This window comes from Bos mutus, chromosome 1 (assembly GCF_027580195.1).
Source record: "Bos mutus isolate GX-2022 chromosome 1, NWIPB_WYAK_1.1, whole genome shotgun sequence".
In the NCBI taxonomy this organism is placed as follows: Eukaryota; Metazoa; Chordata; class Mammalia; order Artiodactyla; family Bovidae; genus Bos; species Bos mutus.
In genome coordinates, this window is record NC_091617.1 from 83238078 (window position 1) to 83253926 (window position 15849).

Genomic DNA, 15849 nt, shown 5'->3' on the forward strand with positions numbered 1-15849 from the left:
GCAAAGTCAGACTTAAATTGAAGAAAGTAGTGAAAACCACTAGACCATTCAGGTATGACCTAAATCAAATCCCTTATGATTATACAGTGGAAGTGAGAAGTAGATTTAAGGGACTAGATCTGATAGACAGAGTGTCTGATGAACTATGGACGGAGGTTCGTGACATTGTACAGGAGAAAGGGATCACGACCATCTCCATGGAAAAGAAATGCAAAACAGGAAAATGGCTGTCTGAGGAGGCCTTACAAATAGCTGTGAAAAGAACAGAAGTGAAAAGCAAAGGAGAAAAGGAAAGATATAAGCATCTGAATGCAGAGTTCCAAAGAATAGCAAGGAGATAAGAAAGCCTTCCTCAGCAATCAATGCAAAGAAATAGAGGAAAACAACAGAATGGGAAAAACTAGAGCTCTCTTCAAGAAAGTTAGCAATACCAAGGGAACATTTCATGCAAAGATGGGCTCGATAAAGGACAGAAATGGTATGGACCTAACAGAAGCAGAAGATATTAAGAGGTGGCAAGAATACACTGAAGAACTGTACTAAAAAGATCTTTACGACCCAGATAATCACGATGGTGTGATTATTCACCTAGAGCCAGACATCCTGGAATGTGAAGTCAAGTGTGCCTTAGAAAGCATCACTACGAACACAGCTAGTGGAGGTGATGAAATTCCAGTTGAGCTATTTCAAATCCTGAAAGATGATGCTGTGAAAGTGCTGCACTCAATATGCCAGCAAATTTGGAAAACTCAGCAGTGGCCACAGTACTGGAAAAGGTCAGTTTTCATTCCAATCCCAAAGAAAGGCAATGCCAAAGAATGCTCAAACTACCACACAATTGCACTCATCTCACACGCTAGTAAAGTGATGCTCAAAATTCTCCAAGCCAGGCTTCAGCAATATGTGAACCGTGAACTTTCAGATGTTCAAGCTGGTTTTAGAAAAGGCAGAGGAACCAGAGATCAAATTGCCAACATCTGCTGGATCATCGAAAAAGCAAGAGTTCCAGAGAAACATCTATTTCTGCTTTATTGACTATGCCAAAGCCTTTGACTGTGTGGATCACAATAAACTGTGGAAAATTCACAGTTTTACCAGACCACCTGACCTGCCTCTTGAGAAACCTATATGCAAGTCAGGAAGCAACAGTTAGAACTGGACATGGAACAACAGACTGGTTCCAAATAGGAAAAGGAGTACGTCAAGGCTGTGTATTGTCACCCTGCTTATTTAATTTATATGCAGAGTACATCATGAGAAATGCTGGACTGGAAGAAGCACAAGCTGGAATCAAGATTGCTGGGAGAAATATCAATAACCTCAGATATGCAGATGACACCACCCTTATGGCAGAAAGTGAAGAGGAACTAAAAAGCCTCTTGATAAAAGTGAAAGAGGAGAGTAAAAAGTTGGCTTAAAGCTCAACATTCAGAAAACTAAGATCATAGCATCTGGTCCCATCATTTCATGGCAAATAGATGGGGAAACAGTGGAAACAGTGTCTGACTTTGTTTTTTGGGGCTCCAAAGTCACTGCAGATGATGACTGCAGCCATGAAATTAAAAGACGCTTACTCCTTGGAAGGAAAGTTATGACCAACCTAGATAGCATATTCAAAAGCAGAGACATTACTTTGCCAACAAAGGTCCATCTAGTCAAGGCTGTGGTTTTTCCAGTGGTCACGTATGGATGTGAGAGATGGACTGTGAAGAAAGCTGAGCACTGAAGAACTGATGATTTTGAACTGTGGTGCTGGAGAAGACTCTTGAGAGTCCCTTGGACTGCAAGGAGATCTAACCAGTCCATCCCAAACGAGACCAGTCCTGGGTGTTCATTGGAAGGACTGATGCTGAGGCTGAAACTCCAATCCTTTGGCCACTTCATGCGAAGAGTTGACTCATTGGAAAAGACTCTGATTATGAGAGGGATTGAGGGCAGGAGGAGAAGGGGATGACAGAGGATGAGATGGCTGGATGGCATCACCAACTTGATGCACATAAGTTTGGGTGAACTCCAGGGGTTGGTGATGGACAGGGAGGCCTGGCGTGCTGCAATTCATGGGGTCGCAAAGAGTCGGACACAACTGAGCAACTGAACTGAACTGAACTACAGCTTCATATCACAATTAATTGGCTTTTTAACTCCTTATTAAAGTTCTACTTAGCACTTAACATTCATTTTTAACAAAGAGAATTATCAATTCATGAGAATGCAAGAATAAGCAAAGATCAACAGAATGACCTAGAGGTGCAGATGAACTGAAGTCTTATAGGCTCCTTCACCAGTTAAGTAACGAACTCATGAGACTTGTTATTGTAGTTCAAATTTGTGTCTCAGGAATATCACAAACTGCTCTCTATCACATGGTCATTTCTAGGTTACAATGATCTATTTCTGTGTTATTATGAATAACTGAAACTTCAATATTTACTGTGAAATTTCCAAAGGCCTAATGTATATGGTTAAAATTCATATTACGAGAAGTAACTGACTCCTGGTTAAGATTCATATACTGTATATCACCAAATGGAACTATGTGAGGCATTAATGTTAAAGAATACTTTTAAATCAAAGTATCTCAATGGGACTTGTTATGAAATAAACGTACCTTTGCTTTCTGTAGCGGTGCCATACGACAGCACATTACAGCTGAACAATGTCTACAAACATCCATAAATAGCTTTTCATGCTCCCTGAGTGCAAGAGACAGACTGGTCCCGTCTACCACCAGACCATGCTGAATGACATGATCCTCTCTAATCCTAAAAAAAAGAAAATGATGATATCCTCTGTAAGACATGTATAAAGCCATAGTATTTTCATTTATTTAGTAAACAAAATATTCTTACTGGAAATTGGATAATTCACCCATAGACTTCACCGTTACAAAACTGACATGTCAGGGAATAGAGTTCTACCATTTGAAAGTTAAGATTAAGTAGAACTGAGAGTGATTGATATGAAGAGTAAAATAGATGATATTCAATTTTACAATGAATTGATATATATGAACTCCGGGAGTTGGTGATGGACAGGGAGGCCTGGCGTGCTGCGATTCATGGGGTTGCAAAGAGTCAGACACGACTGAGCGACTGATCTGATCTGATACACACACAGAAACTATATTTTTTAAAATGTGAATTGTGACACATAATCTGAGGATATTCTCTCAAACTGTATAAAAAATCTTAGAAAAATAAAAATATAACTAGTTATATATTTAGCAAGTTCTAATTTTAAAAAATTTAATGAAATCAAGAATGTTCAGGAAAATTTACAAGCTAGATTCACTGTATATTTAAGTAGCAAGGCAAGGAATGAAGAAACCATCAATTGTCTCTTGATATTTAACCCTACAATGGAGTGTAATGCCAGGTATTACAATGGTGGAACATGGATAACACCTCTCTTGTGGGCATACATGATACTGAGGACTATTTCAAAACATGGTCTAATTATTGGCAGTTGAGAGGACTATTTGTGACAAGAAAGAGAAAACAAGTATGTTATCATAATCAGTATGTTATTGCATCAGTATGTAAATAAAGTATATTATTGAGCACACTATTTTGTTCAGCTGCTTCACCCCACTCCGCCTTTGGTAAAAAGAACTTCTCAGTGAAAGAAGCAGTGTATAGATTTACATTCTGGAGCAAGCTTATGCAGTTGAAGGCCAGCACTCAGAGTAGCACTGTGTTCAATTCAGCAAAAGGAAAATACTACAGTTCACCACTGGGTTCATAGTATAGCAGGACTGCTACTGAGAAACATCCATACATTTTCATTTTATTTTTTTTTCTCAGTTTTATTGAGATATTATTGACATATATGTAAGTTTAAGGTATACAACATGATCTGATACACATATATACTGCAAAAATGATTACTACAATAGGGTTAATACCTCCATCTTTTCATGTAAAAACTTTTTTTTGGTCTGTAGTGATAAGATTTGAGAGCTACTCTCTTTACAATTTTCAAATATATAATATAGTACTGTTAATTACAGCCACCATACTGTACATTAGATCCCCAGAACTTATTCATCTTATATATAAGCTGGAAGTTTGTACCTCAGATTATCACCTCCCCATCTCCCCCACAGCCCAGCTCCTGGCAATCACCATTCTATCATTGTTTTTTTTTAGATTTCACATATAAGTATGTGTTTCTCTCTGTCTGACTTATTTTACTCAGCATAATGTTGTCAAGATTCATCCATGTTATCACAAAAAGCAAGATTTCTTTCTTTTTTATGGGTGAATAATATTCCTTCATGTGTGGAAGGAACATCACATTTTCACTGTCCATACACACATTAATGGATATTTAGGTTGTTGCCATTCTTGGCTATGGTGAATAATGTTGCAGTGAACACAAGTGTGGATCTCTCTGAGACAGTGACTTCATTTCCTTTGTATAAATACTCAGGAGTGGAACTGCTGTATTACATGGTAGTTCTATTTAAAATTTTTTCCATACCATTTTCCATAGCAGCTATTCCCTCAATTTTTAAATGATAAGCAAGAAGACTATTAAATGAGCGACAAGTTATGAAAACTAAACATACTGATGATTTTCAGTCTCCTAATACTTAAATTTTTTCTGTAAGTTAAAATGATGTCTTCATAATATGCCTAGTAACTAGTGTTGCACTGTATAGTAAGTGGAAAGCAATGAACATTTTACAATATAAACTTAAAAAAATGTATACTTCCTTTATCAATTCTCCAATACCTGAAATCAGCATCTAAAATGACTATTTTTCCTCTCTATTGGCTGAACTTACTTGGCAACCCCTGCTATCTACAGACATTCAGTGTAAGCACTGCCTGAGCACATGGTCTCAGAAGCAGCAGTAGCCAAGAGTAGGACAGATCAGATCAGTTTTCCTTGGGAACACTTCCAAGGCACACTAAGTTAGGTTTTTCTCTGGACAGGGTTCATAAATCAGCATACACAATCCATGGTGTAACATTTATGCAATATGGAAAAGCACCTCATAGTTCTGGCACACAGTAAGGTAGCATCTGCTTACTTCTGTAGCCTCATGTTTCAATATTTCCCACATCCTCTCCCATCTATTCCATTCCCTGGCCATAGTTAGCTACAATTGATAGTATCAATTGCCTGAATGAGCCTCTCAGCTCTGGGAATTTGCATACACGGGTCACTTTGCTTCTTGGTGTTATTTTCTGACAAGTTTACATCTCAAAACAGGAGACAACACAGTCATGAGTTCCAATGTACAGAGTTCTAATGTACAGAGCTGTTTCAAGGATAAACTTGGGCTAAGTTTCCCTCTTTGGTCCACAGACAGTTCTCTGTTCTTGCCTTTGTTACAATTCAGTTGTGATGGTTGTGACAATATATTTACTTCTTTTTTTCTGACACATTGTAAGTATTCTGGGAATAAACAACACACCTTATATGACTATCCCAAATGCCTACATAGGAGACAATCAATGTGTTTTTGAAGGATTAGATACATACACTAAAGCTTTCAAAGGTATGGAATTCTTTTGCTATATCTAAGATTTTTAGAACAGATACTTCCTGAAAGTCTGTAAATCAAAATCCTATTGACTTATATGGTTAACTCAGAAAACATATTTCAGGAATTCCCTGGTGGTCCAGTGGTTAGGACTCTGTGCTCTCACTGCAGAGATCTGGGTTCAATCTCTGGTTGGGGAACTAATATCCCACAAGCTTTGAGACTCAGCAAAAGAAAAAAAGAAAAGGAAGAAAATATATTCCACTAAAATGGTATCTCTGAAACATACATTTCACGTACCAAGCTTAAAATTAATTTTAAGGTATAATATTCACTTTATAATACAAAATATAATACACTTTTGTACAAAAAGGGAAATGAACAATACCCATGATCTTAACAGACTCACCAGCACATATATAGAAGACTTAAAAATATTTGAAAATACAAATAACAATTATCTTCAGATGGCTGTATTACTAATCATATCTTATTTTCAGTGCTTTTAAAATGAGTATTTATTACTTTTATAATCAGGAGTAATATTTAAGAAGCAAATGATTCTGAACAATTAGTTTGTATATTTTAGGGAGTTCTGAACATTATGCCCTTAAATGTTTAAGTAGCCACAATAGTGTTGGCATTGCTTCAAAACCAGTGTCATTAACCTAAATCAACCACCTTTTTGAGCTCAAGCAAAGACCTTTCTGAAAGTTGTACTGTCTCTTTAAAACGAATTGCCAGTCCAGGTTCGATGCACGATACTGTATGCTTGGGGCTGGTGCACTGGGATGACCCAGAGGGATGGTACGGGGAGGGAGGAGGGAGGGGGGTTCAGGATGGGGAACACGTATATACCTATGGTGGATTCATGTTGATGTATGGCAAAACCAATACAATATTGTAAAGTAATTAACCTCCAATTAAAATAAATAAATTTATATTAAAAAAATAAAACATTCCTTAAATAAGCTTTTCTCTGATAAAATCCAAAATTTAGTATCACATCAATCCCTGCATAACAAACATAAATAAAGCACTGAATGTACAGTGACAACTGTGGCCATCATCTTTTCATATTTGTTTTTCTGCATTAATATCATAAGACTGCAAAGACAAATACCAGTAGGACATCTCAGATACCTACATACAAGTAACCCTCATGCTTACACTGAAGCGCTCCTATTTAAGGTAAAAAGAAAAACAAACAAACAAACTGGGGATCCCCTGGTGGCTTAGTGGTGAAGAATCTGCCTGCCAATGGAGGAGACACGGTGGGGGCGGGGGGGGGGAGAGGTTGATCAATGATCTGGGAAGATTCCACAGGCTGCAGGGCAACTAAGCCTGTGCACCACAACTACTGAGCCTGTGCTCTGAAGTCCAGGAGCCACAACTACTGAAGCTCACATGCCCTTGAGCCCATGCTCTGAAGCAAAGAAGCCACTGCAATGAGAAGCCTGCTCACTGCTAGAGAAAAGCCTGCACAGCAATAAAGACATGCAGCATGGCCATAAATAAATAAAATTTAAAGAAATTGTGTTAAATGAGGGCTCCTAAAAAAAGTTCTACCTAAAGAAGCAGATATAGAGAAAAACAGAACAAATTAAGAGCATATATACTCATGAAAGTATCTTTGAACAGTAAAAAGCATGTGCATTCCCAGTCTGGTCATGTGAACTGTATCACTGGTTGGTAAATGTTTTCTATACAGCACCAGAAGTAAATATTTCAATTTTAAGCTTTGCAGGCCATGAGACTAAATTGAAGATATCATATAGGTTCTTACATTACCAAAGAAGAAACAAATTTTGATAAAAATTTTAAGTAAAAAAATCTAATAATAATCATTAAATATAATTTTAAAAATAATAGAACAGAAATCTTTTTCTTGTTAGGGGAAGAACATTTTAATTGGGGTTCAAAGTTCATGTCCTCTATCAAAGTCAGCTGGCACATGTCCATCTGTTAATGCTGATCTGTAATGAGATTTTACATTACAAAAGAACCATCGGTAATGAGATTTTTAGTTCATATCTGATTATATCTGAAACAGGCAGTATATTAAACCATATCGTCACTGAATAATAAACATAATGCGTTGCCATCTAACTTGATAATAAAATAATCAACACTCTACTGTGCTTTAAGAGTATGATATTAAAAGTCCATTTTTCTTTTTATGTTGGACATGACAGTTAAATACTGACAATAAAAATATACCAAACTGCCATACAGCAGTGTGGCACAGAAAACAATGAGCTATAACTGTGTCATTGTGATTTGCAGTATATCAAATAGCAATGAGAAATGATAAAAGTGCTCTGTCCCAATTACTCAATTGTGCTGTTGGAGCACAAAAGCCTTTGCTGATGTGTAAATGAAACAATGTGGCTCTGTTCCAATAAAATTTAAGTACATTAAATTTTTAATTTCATGTAATTTTCACACTATGAAATATTACTCTTCTTTGACTTCTTTTTCATCCATTAAAAAATGTGACTACCCATTTACCTTCAGTCATCATGTTCTGAGATTGCACCACCCCAATAAAGGAAAAGAATCCACCTGCCAATGCAGGAGACACAGGAGACCCAGGTTCCATCTTTGGATCAGGAAGATCCCCTGGAGGAGGAAATGGCAACCCACTCCAGTATTCTTGCCTGGGAAATCCCAAGGACAGAGGAGCCTGGCGGGCTACAGTCCAGGGGGCTGCAAAGAGTTGGACACAACTGAGCACACAGGCATGCAATAAAGAATTAACAATAAGGAAAAAAAATGTGAAAGTTATTTTGAGCACATGGGCTATAAAAAAGGGCAGTGGGCCATATTTGGGTCCATCGGGCAATAGCTTCCTGACCCCTGAACTCCATGATGCAGGTAACTATATTCTTACCTTCTGGCAAGCTGCCCCAATTTTTCAGCACATTCACTGTCTGATTTCTGGTTTAAAAGTTCAAGGATGTTCATGGTTCTGTGAAAATGTCCACATGACAAACTCACACTAACAGCTGTTTCATGTTTATCTCCAGTAAGTACCCATACTTTGATACCAGCCATTCTCAATGCTTCAATAGTTTCTCGAACTTTATCTTGTAGTCTGAAAACAAAAGAAACACAGAGAATACTTTTTTGACCAAATTTTAAGTGTAAACCACATAGTACAAGTAGGGTAATTCTGAACTCCTTAACCTAGGAATGCTACAGTATAGTAAAACCACCGACTTTTTTTCCCACTAGGGAAAAAACAAGAATAACCCAGATCAGTGATCACCTGGCTAATACAAAATCTACAACTCTATGCTGACACATGTGTCACAACGGGCATTCCAGAGTTGTGGGGCATTTGAGGTGACAGATACGAATCGCCTGGGTCAATACTGCCTTGATGAGAACATGTATGCATTCTTACAATTGTTAAGTTTCCTTCCTCTTCATTTTGGTGACAGATACTACTACTGTAAACGTATTTGGTTTTTTGAAGCTCACAGGGTATTAATATGCTGGAGCACTATGTAAGCTTAAATATAAAACCTACAACTTTGTATTTTAAGACTGTACTTTGAAGTTGATTTTTATAAAACCAACTAACTATACAGTCTTCACAAACTTATTTCTTAAAAGTCTTAAATTTCAAATTAGGAGATTTTCTTTTTGATAAGAAAATCTCTTAAATCAGTAGTTCAAAAATCAGACTGCAGACAATAAAGGTCTACATAACCTCAGAGAACCTCAGAAATCTCACAAGGACCACTGAAAAGTAAATGAAACACTAGATCTTAAAAAAATGCAAACACCTTAGATCTAGGTCGTAGAAAAAAACCTAACAATATACTTAATTTGTAGAATTCAATAATTCAAGAAAGTGAAACATACATGGAGAGAGAGGCTAGGGAACAAAGGCAATGAATAAACAGATGGCATGGAATTCACAGGCTAACAGAGTAGAAAGTCTTCAAATAAGTAACTGTAATATACTGTCACAAGGACAACAGCAGAAACTACCTACAAAACATGAAGGCTTCCCAAAGAAGAGAATTTTTAATAGTGTTAGGACTCAGGAAAGATCTTCCTAGAGTGCGGGTAATATATGAACTATAATTTATGAATGGGTATTCATAGATGGATAAGAGAAAAATGATCCAGGCAGAAGGCACAGCTTTACAAAGTGTAAAAGGCAAAAACAGAACAGTTTTACTTAAAACAGTCTTCACTGTTGTTCAGAAAACAAAACAGTTTGGTACTGCTGAAATGTAAAGCAGAAGGTGGCAATGGCAGGAGGTGAGGCTGGAGAATTAAGCAAGAGCTTAAAATCTTTGAATGGCACACGGAGTAGTTGTCTAAAAACTTAAAACTATACATGGCTGGATTCTATCAAGTATTTCAGATAGCTGACTAGGACAAAAATTATATGTATTGACTGGGAAAAATTAAAGCTTTAACTTTTTATTTTAAACACATTAAGTCACTATAAAATGTTAAAAGTGGAGTTTGTCATGTATTACAAATATTTGGTTAGAAAAATTCTTATGAGAAAAATGACACTGACTATTTATCTGATACTTACTTGTCTTCTACTGCTGTAGCTCCCAGTAATATCAGGTCTTTCTCTATGAACTGGAAGACACCTGCCAATTTCTCTTCCCGTTGTTGCAAGGCAGTCCTGGCTTCAAATAAACGTCTATTTATTTCCTCATACTCTTTAGATGTAAATTGCCTATAGGCCATACAAAGAGTTCTTAGCCCTTTCTAAAAGAGAAAAATTAAAGACAAAATTGAACGAAAATAACTAATGGGGAATCAAAAAGTTATTGAAAATAAACTGAGGATACCATTACCAAAAATTAACTATCAAATTTAAAAATTATCATCATCTAGTGTCAGGAAACTGTTACAAAACCACAGTCATCTGAATTGTGGGATACATATTATCATAGCTCTTTCAATTTCTGATGGGTTCTTAAAAAGTTGCTCATAATAATTAAGGTCACTGAATTGTAGAACATTACAGAGCCTAGACATGCTCATAAACATGATCTATCTGTAATTTTAGAACCGTTTTTTACCAGGGAAGTAAAAAGTTCTACAAAGGTACCTTCAGGCCAATCAAAAGAGGCAGCACTAGGTTCTACTCTCTTGTTTTAACCACTAAAAATTTACTTTTATCTACTTAAAAAAATTTTTTTAAGCAAAGGGGACTATAATTTCCTGAGGCTTCATGGTATGACAAATTCACAATTCAAATAAAGAAGACTGTAAGGTGGTCATTATCAACCAACCAATACTTTTCTAGAGTCACAGAATGAATGATTTTTAATTGTATCATTGTATCTTCACTGGTGATTTGGAATTATACAAAACTTAGGAATACATGTTTGATTATCTGATTGTACCAAGGATCAATTTTTCTTATGGTGTTAATATCTGAAAGTTGGCATCTAACTCTGAAAGCTTATAAAAGTTCTTTTTCTTACATTTTCCTCACAAAAACCCAAAATAAAGATTCTAATAAAAGGACTCAGAAAGGAAAGGTTTTAAAATACTATATGACACTACTTCAGTTCAGTTCAGTCGTTCAGTCGTGTCCGAATTTTTGCGACCCCATGAATCGCAGCACGCCAGGCCTTCCTGTCCATCACCAACTCTGGAATTCACTCAGACTCACATCCATCGAGTCAGTGATGCCATCCAGCCATCTCATCCTCTGTCGTCCCCTTCTCCTCCTGCCCCCAATCCCTCCCAGCATCAGAGTCTTTTCCAATGAGTCAACTCTTTGCACGAGGTGGCCAAAGTAGTGAAGTTTCAGCTTTAGCATCATTCCTTCCAAAGACATTACAGGGCTGATCTCCTTTAGAATGGACTGGTTGGATCTCCTTGCAGTCCAAGGGACTCCCAAGAGTCTTCTCCAACACCACAGTTCAAAAGCATCAATTCTTCAGCGCTCAGCCTTCTTCACAGTCCAACTCTCACATCCATACATGACTACTGGAAAAACCATAGCCTTGACTAGACGGACCTTTGTTGGCAAAGTAATGTCTCTGCTTTTGAATATGCTATCTAGGTTGGACATAACTTTCCTTCCAAGGAGTAAGCATCTTTGAATTTCATGGCTGCAGTAACCATCTGCAGTGATTTTGAAGCCCAAAAATATAAAGTCTGACACTGTTTCTCCATCTATTTCCCATGAAGTGATGGGACCAGATGCCATGATCTTCGTTTTCTGAATGTTGAGCTTTAAGCCAACTTTTTCACTCTCCACTTTCACTTTCATCAAGAGGCTTTTGAGTTCCTCTTTACTTTCTGCCATAAGGGTGGTGTCATCTGCATATGTGAGGTTACTGATATTTCTCCCGGCAATCTTGATTGCAGCTTGTGCTTCTTCCAGTCAGTGTTTCTCATGATGTACTCTGCATATAAGTTAAACAAGCAGGGTGACAATATACAGCCTTGACGTACTCCTTTTCCTATTTGGAACCAGTCTGTTGTTTCATGTCCAGTTCTAACTGTTGCTTCCTGACCTGCATACAGATTTCTCAAGAGGCAGGTCACTACTTAGTAGATTTCTAAATATTGGCTTTCCTTGATTTACATATGACCTATATTTATAAACACCTGTTTCTCTTAAATAAGTCAAGAGACTATCAGAGTTATAAACAAATGAAATTAATTCATTCCGCAACAAGTATTTGTTGAGTCCCAGCTTAGTGAAAGCATTGTTCTAGATATTAAAATGACAGAAAAGTAGAATATCTTTGTTCTTACAGATGTTACAGTGTGGTAGATGAACTAGACCATAAACAATTAGAAAATAAGTAATGGGAGAGAAGAAACTGTAAAGAGGCAGATGTATAGAGATAAGTATGGAGCAAACATTTACAGAAATGCAGAAATGAGAGATCATGAAGCTCTAAGACTGAGATAGAACTGCTTAATAAGTTTCCTCTTCACATGAACTGTAGCACTTTATTTTTGTAAGATTCTCCTACATTCTTTTATTAAGAGGGACATAAGTCACATACCATAATTCACTTTAAAGAGTACAATTAGCTGGTCCTTAGTGTACTCATGAAGTCATGCAATCATGACTATCTGATTCCAGAACATTTTCATCACCTTCAAAAGGAATTCCATACTCATTAGCAGACGCTTCCCTTTTCCCCCTTACTCCAGCTCCCGGCAACTACTAATCTGATTTCTGGCTCTATGAATTGGCTTATTCTGGATTTTCATATAAACAGAATATGTGGCCTTTTGTGACTAGCTTCTTTCACTTAACAAAGGAACATCATTTCTTTTAATGGCCAATTAACACTCCATTATACAGACAGGACACTGTTTAATCCATTCATCAGTTGACAGACATTTGGGTTTTTCCATGTTTTTAGCTATTAGGAATAAAGCTGCTACAAACATTTGTGTCCAAGTTTTTGTTAGATGTATATTTTCAATTCTATGGATGTATACCTTGACTCATATAGTAACTCTGTATTATTCTGTGTTGCACGAGTAACTGTAAAACTATTTCTAAAGTTGGCCATATCATTTATATTTCCATAGCGTGTATGAGGGTTCTAGTTCTACACATTCTTGAGATTTTTTTGTATAACCCCCTCCTTTTTTTTGGCTGTGCTGTGTGGGAATCTTAATTCCCTGACCAGGAATAAAAATCTGTGCCCCCTGCAGTGGAACCAAAGTCTTAATAACTGGACCACTAGGGAAATCCCTCCTTTTATAATGCAGCAATTTGAGGGGTCCTTAAAGCCATAAGTACTCTGGCTGTAATAGGTTCAAACAGAAGATATATGTTTGCAGGTTAAAAGGTCAGTATTTAACCAAAGAATGAGGAACCAACACATAATGTAACAGAACTACAGAATTACTGTAATTTTTGATAAAATACTAATGCAAATATCTTTCATATATATTTTTAATGGTTTTTAAATCAGAGAAATTTCCACTTACCAAAGCAAATTCATCTACATGAATTTTGGTTTTTTCTATTTCTCCACCTATACATTCAGGGAGAATTGATGATTCAGCGCCTTTAACAAATAAAAGCTTCTCACCTAAAAAGAAAAATGAACATTTAAAAAATTGTATTAGATACAATATTCAGTTCAGTTCAGTTCAGTCGCTCAGTCATGTCCGACTCTTGCAATCCCATAAATTGCAGCACGCCAGGCCTCCCTGTCCATTACCAACTCCCGGAGTTCACTCAGACTCACGTCCATCGATTCAGTGATGCCATCCAGTCATCTCATCCTCTGTCATCCCCTTCTCCTCCTGCCCCTAATCCCTCCCAGCATCAGAGTCTTTTCCAATGAGTCAACTCTTCGCATGAGGTGGAGTTTCAGCTTCAGCATCATTCCTTCCAAGTACACCCAGGACTGATCTCCTTTAGAATGGACTGGTTGGATCTCCTTGCAGTCCAAGGGACTCCCAAGAGTCTTCTCCAACACCACAGTTCAAAAGCATCAATTCTTCGGCACTCAGCCTTCTTCACAGTCCAACTCTCACATCCATACATGACCACTGGAAAAACCATAGCCTTGACTAGATGGACCTTTGTTGGCAAAGTAATGTCTCTGCTTTTGAATATGCTATCTAGGTTGGTCATAACTTTCCTTCCAAGGAGTAAGCATCTTTGAATTTCATGGCTGCAGTAACCATCTGCAGTGATTTTGGAGCCCAGAAAAATAAAGTCTGACATTACTTCCACTGTTTCCCCATCTATTTCCCATGAAGTGATGGGACCACATGCCATGATCTTCGTTTTCTGAACGTTGAGCTTTAATCCAACTTTTTCACTCTCCTCTTTCACTTTCCTCAAGAGGCTTTTTAGTTCCTCTTCACTTTCTGCCATAAGGGTGGTGTCATCTGCATATGTGAGGTTATTGATATTTCTCCTGGCAATCTTGATTCCAGCTTGTGCTTCTTCCAGTCCAGCGTTTCTCATGATGTACTCAGCATATAAGTTAAATAAACAGGGTGACAATATACAGCCTTGATGTACTCCTTTTCCTATTTGGAACCAGTTTGTTGTTCCATGTCCCGTTCTAATTGTTGCTTCCTAATCTGCATACAGGTTTCTCAAGAGGCAGGTCAGGTGGTCTGGTATTCCCATCTCTTGAAGAATTTTCCACAGTTTATTGTGATCCACACAGTCAAAGGCTTTGGCATAGTCAATAAAGCAGAAATAGATGTTTTTCTGGAACTCTCTTGCTTTTTCCACGATCCAGCGGATGTTGGCAATTTGATCTCTGGTTCCTCTGTCTTTTCTAAAACCAGCTTGAACATCAGGAAGTTCACGGTTCACGTATTGCTGAAGTCTGGCTTGGAGAATTTTGAGCATTACTTTACTAGTGTGTGAGATGAGTGCAATTGTGCGGTAGTTTGAGCATTCTTTGGCATTGCCTTTCTTTGGGATTGGAATGAAAACTGACCTTTTCCAGTCCTGTGGCCACTGACGAGTCTTCCAAATTTGCTGGCATATTGAGTGCAGCACTTTCACAGCATCATCTTTCAGGATTTGAAATAGCTCCACTGGAATTTCATCACCTCCACTAGCTTTGTTCGTAGTGATGCTTTCTAAGGCCCACTTGACTTCACATTCCAGGGTGTCTGGCTCTAGGTGAATGATCACACCATTGTGATTATCTGGGTCCTGAAGATCTTTTTTGGACAGTTCTTCAGTGTATTCTTGCCACCTCTTCTTAATATCTTCTGCTTCTGTTAGGTCCATACCATTTCTGTCCTTTATCGAGCCCATCTTTGCATGAAATGTTCCCTTAGTATCTCTGATTTTCTTGAAGAGATCCCTAGTCTTTCCCATTCTGTTGTTTTCCGCTATTTCTTTGCACTGATCGCTGAAGAAGGCTTTCTTATCTCTTCTTGCTATTCTTTGGAACTCTGCATTCAGATGCTTATATCTTTCCTTTTCTCCTTTGCTTTTCGCTTCTCTTCTTTTCACAGCTATTTGTAAGGCCTCCTCAGACAGCCATTTTGCTTTTTTGCATTTCTTTTCCATGGGGATGGTCTTGATCCCTGTCTCCTGTACAATGTCACGAACCTCATTCCGTAGTTCATCAGGCACTCTATCTATCAGATCTAGGCCCTTAAATCTATTTCTCACTTCCACTGTATAATCATAAGGGATTTGATGGTCTAGTGGTTTTCACTACTTTCTTCAATTTCAGTCTGAATTTGGTAATAAGGAGTTCATGATCCGAGCCACAGTCAGCTCCTGGTCTTGTTTTTGTTGACTGTATAGAGCTTCTCCATCTGTGTCTTGAAAGAATATAATCAATCTGATTTCAGTGTTGACCATCTGGTGATGTCCATGTGTAGAGTCTTCTCTT

At 37.6% G+C, this 15849-nt stretch overlaps 1 protein-coding gene across 6 annotated transcripts in view; it reads right to left on the reverse strand.

Annotated features, from left to right (window-relative positions):
• ATP11B (ATPase phospholipid transporting 11B (putative)) overlaps positions 1-15849 on the reverse strand; it is a 123632-nt gene that overhangs the window by 48705 nt on the left and 59078 nt on the right. For all 6 annotated transcript variants that reach the window (XM_070372919.1, XM_070372923.1, XM_005892534.3 and 3 more), the window contains exons 17-20: positions 13454-13557; positions 10059-10240; positions 8388-8591; positions 2609-2762 (exon numbers count right to left, since the gene is read on the reverse strand). In XM_070372919.1, coding sequence (XP_070229020.1) covers positions 2609-2762; positions 8388-8591; positions 10059-10240; positions 13454-13557 — 644 coding nt within the window. The remainder of the gene's footprint in view (positions 1-2608; positions 2763-8387; positions 8592-10058; positions 10241-13453; positions 13558-15849) is intronic.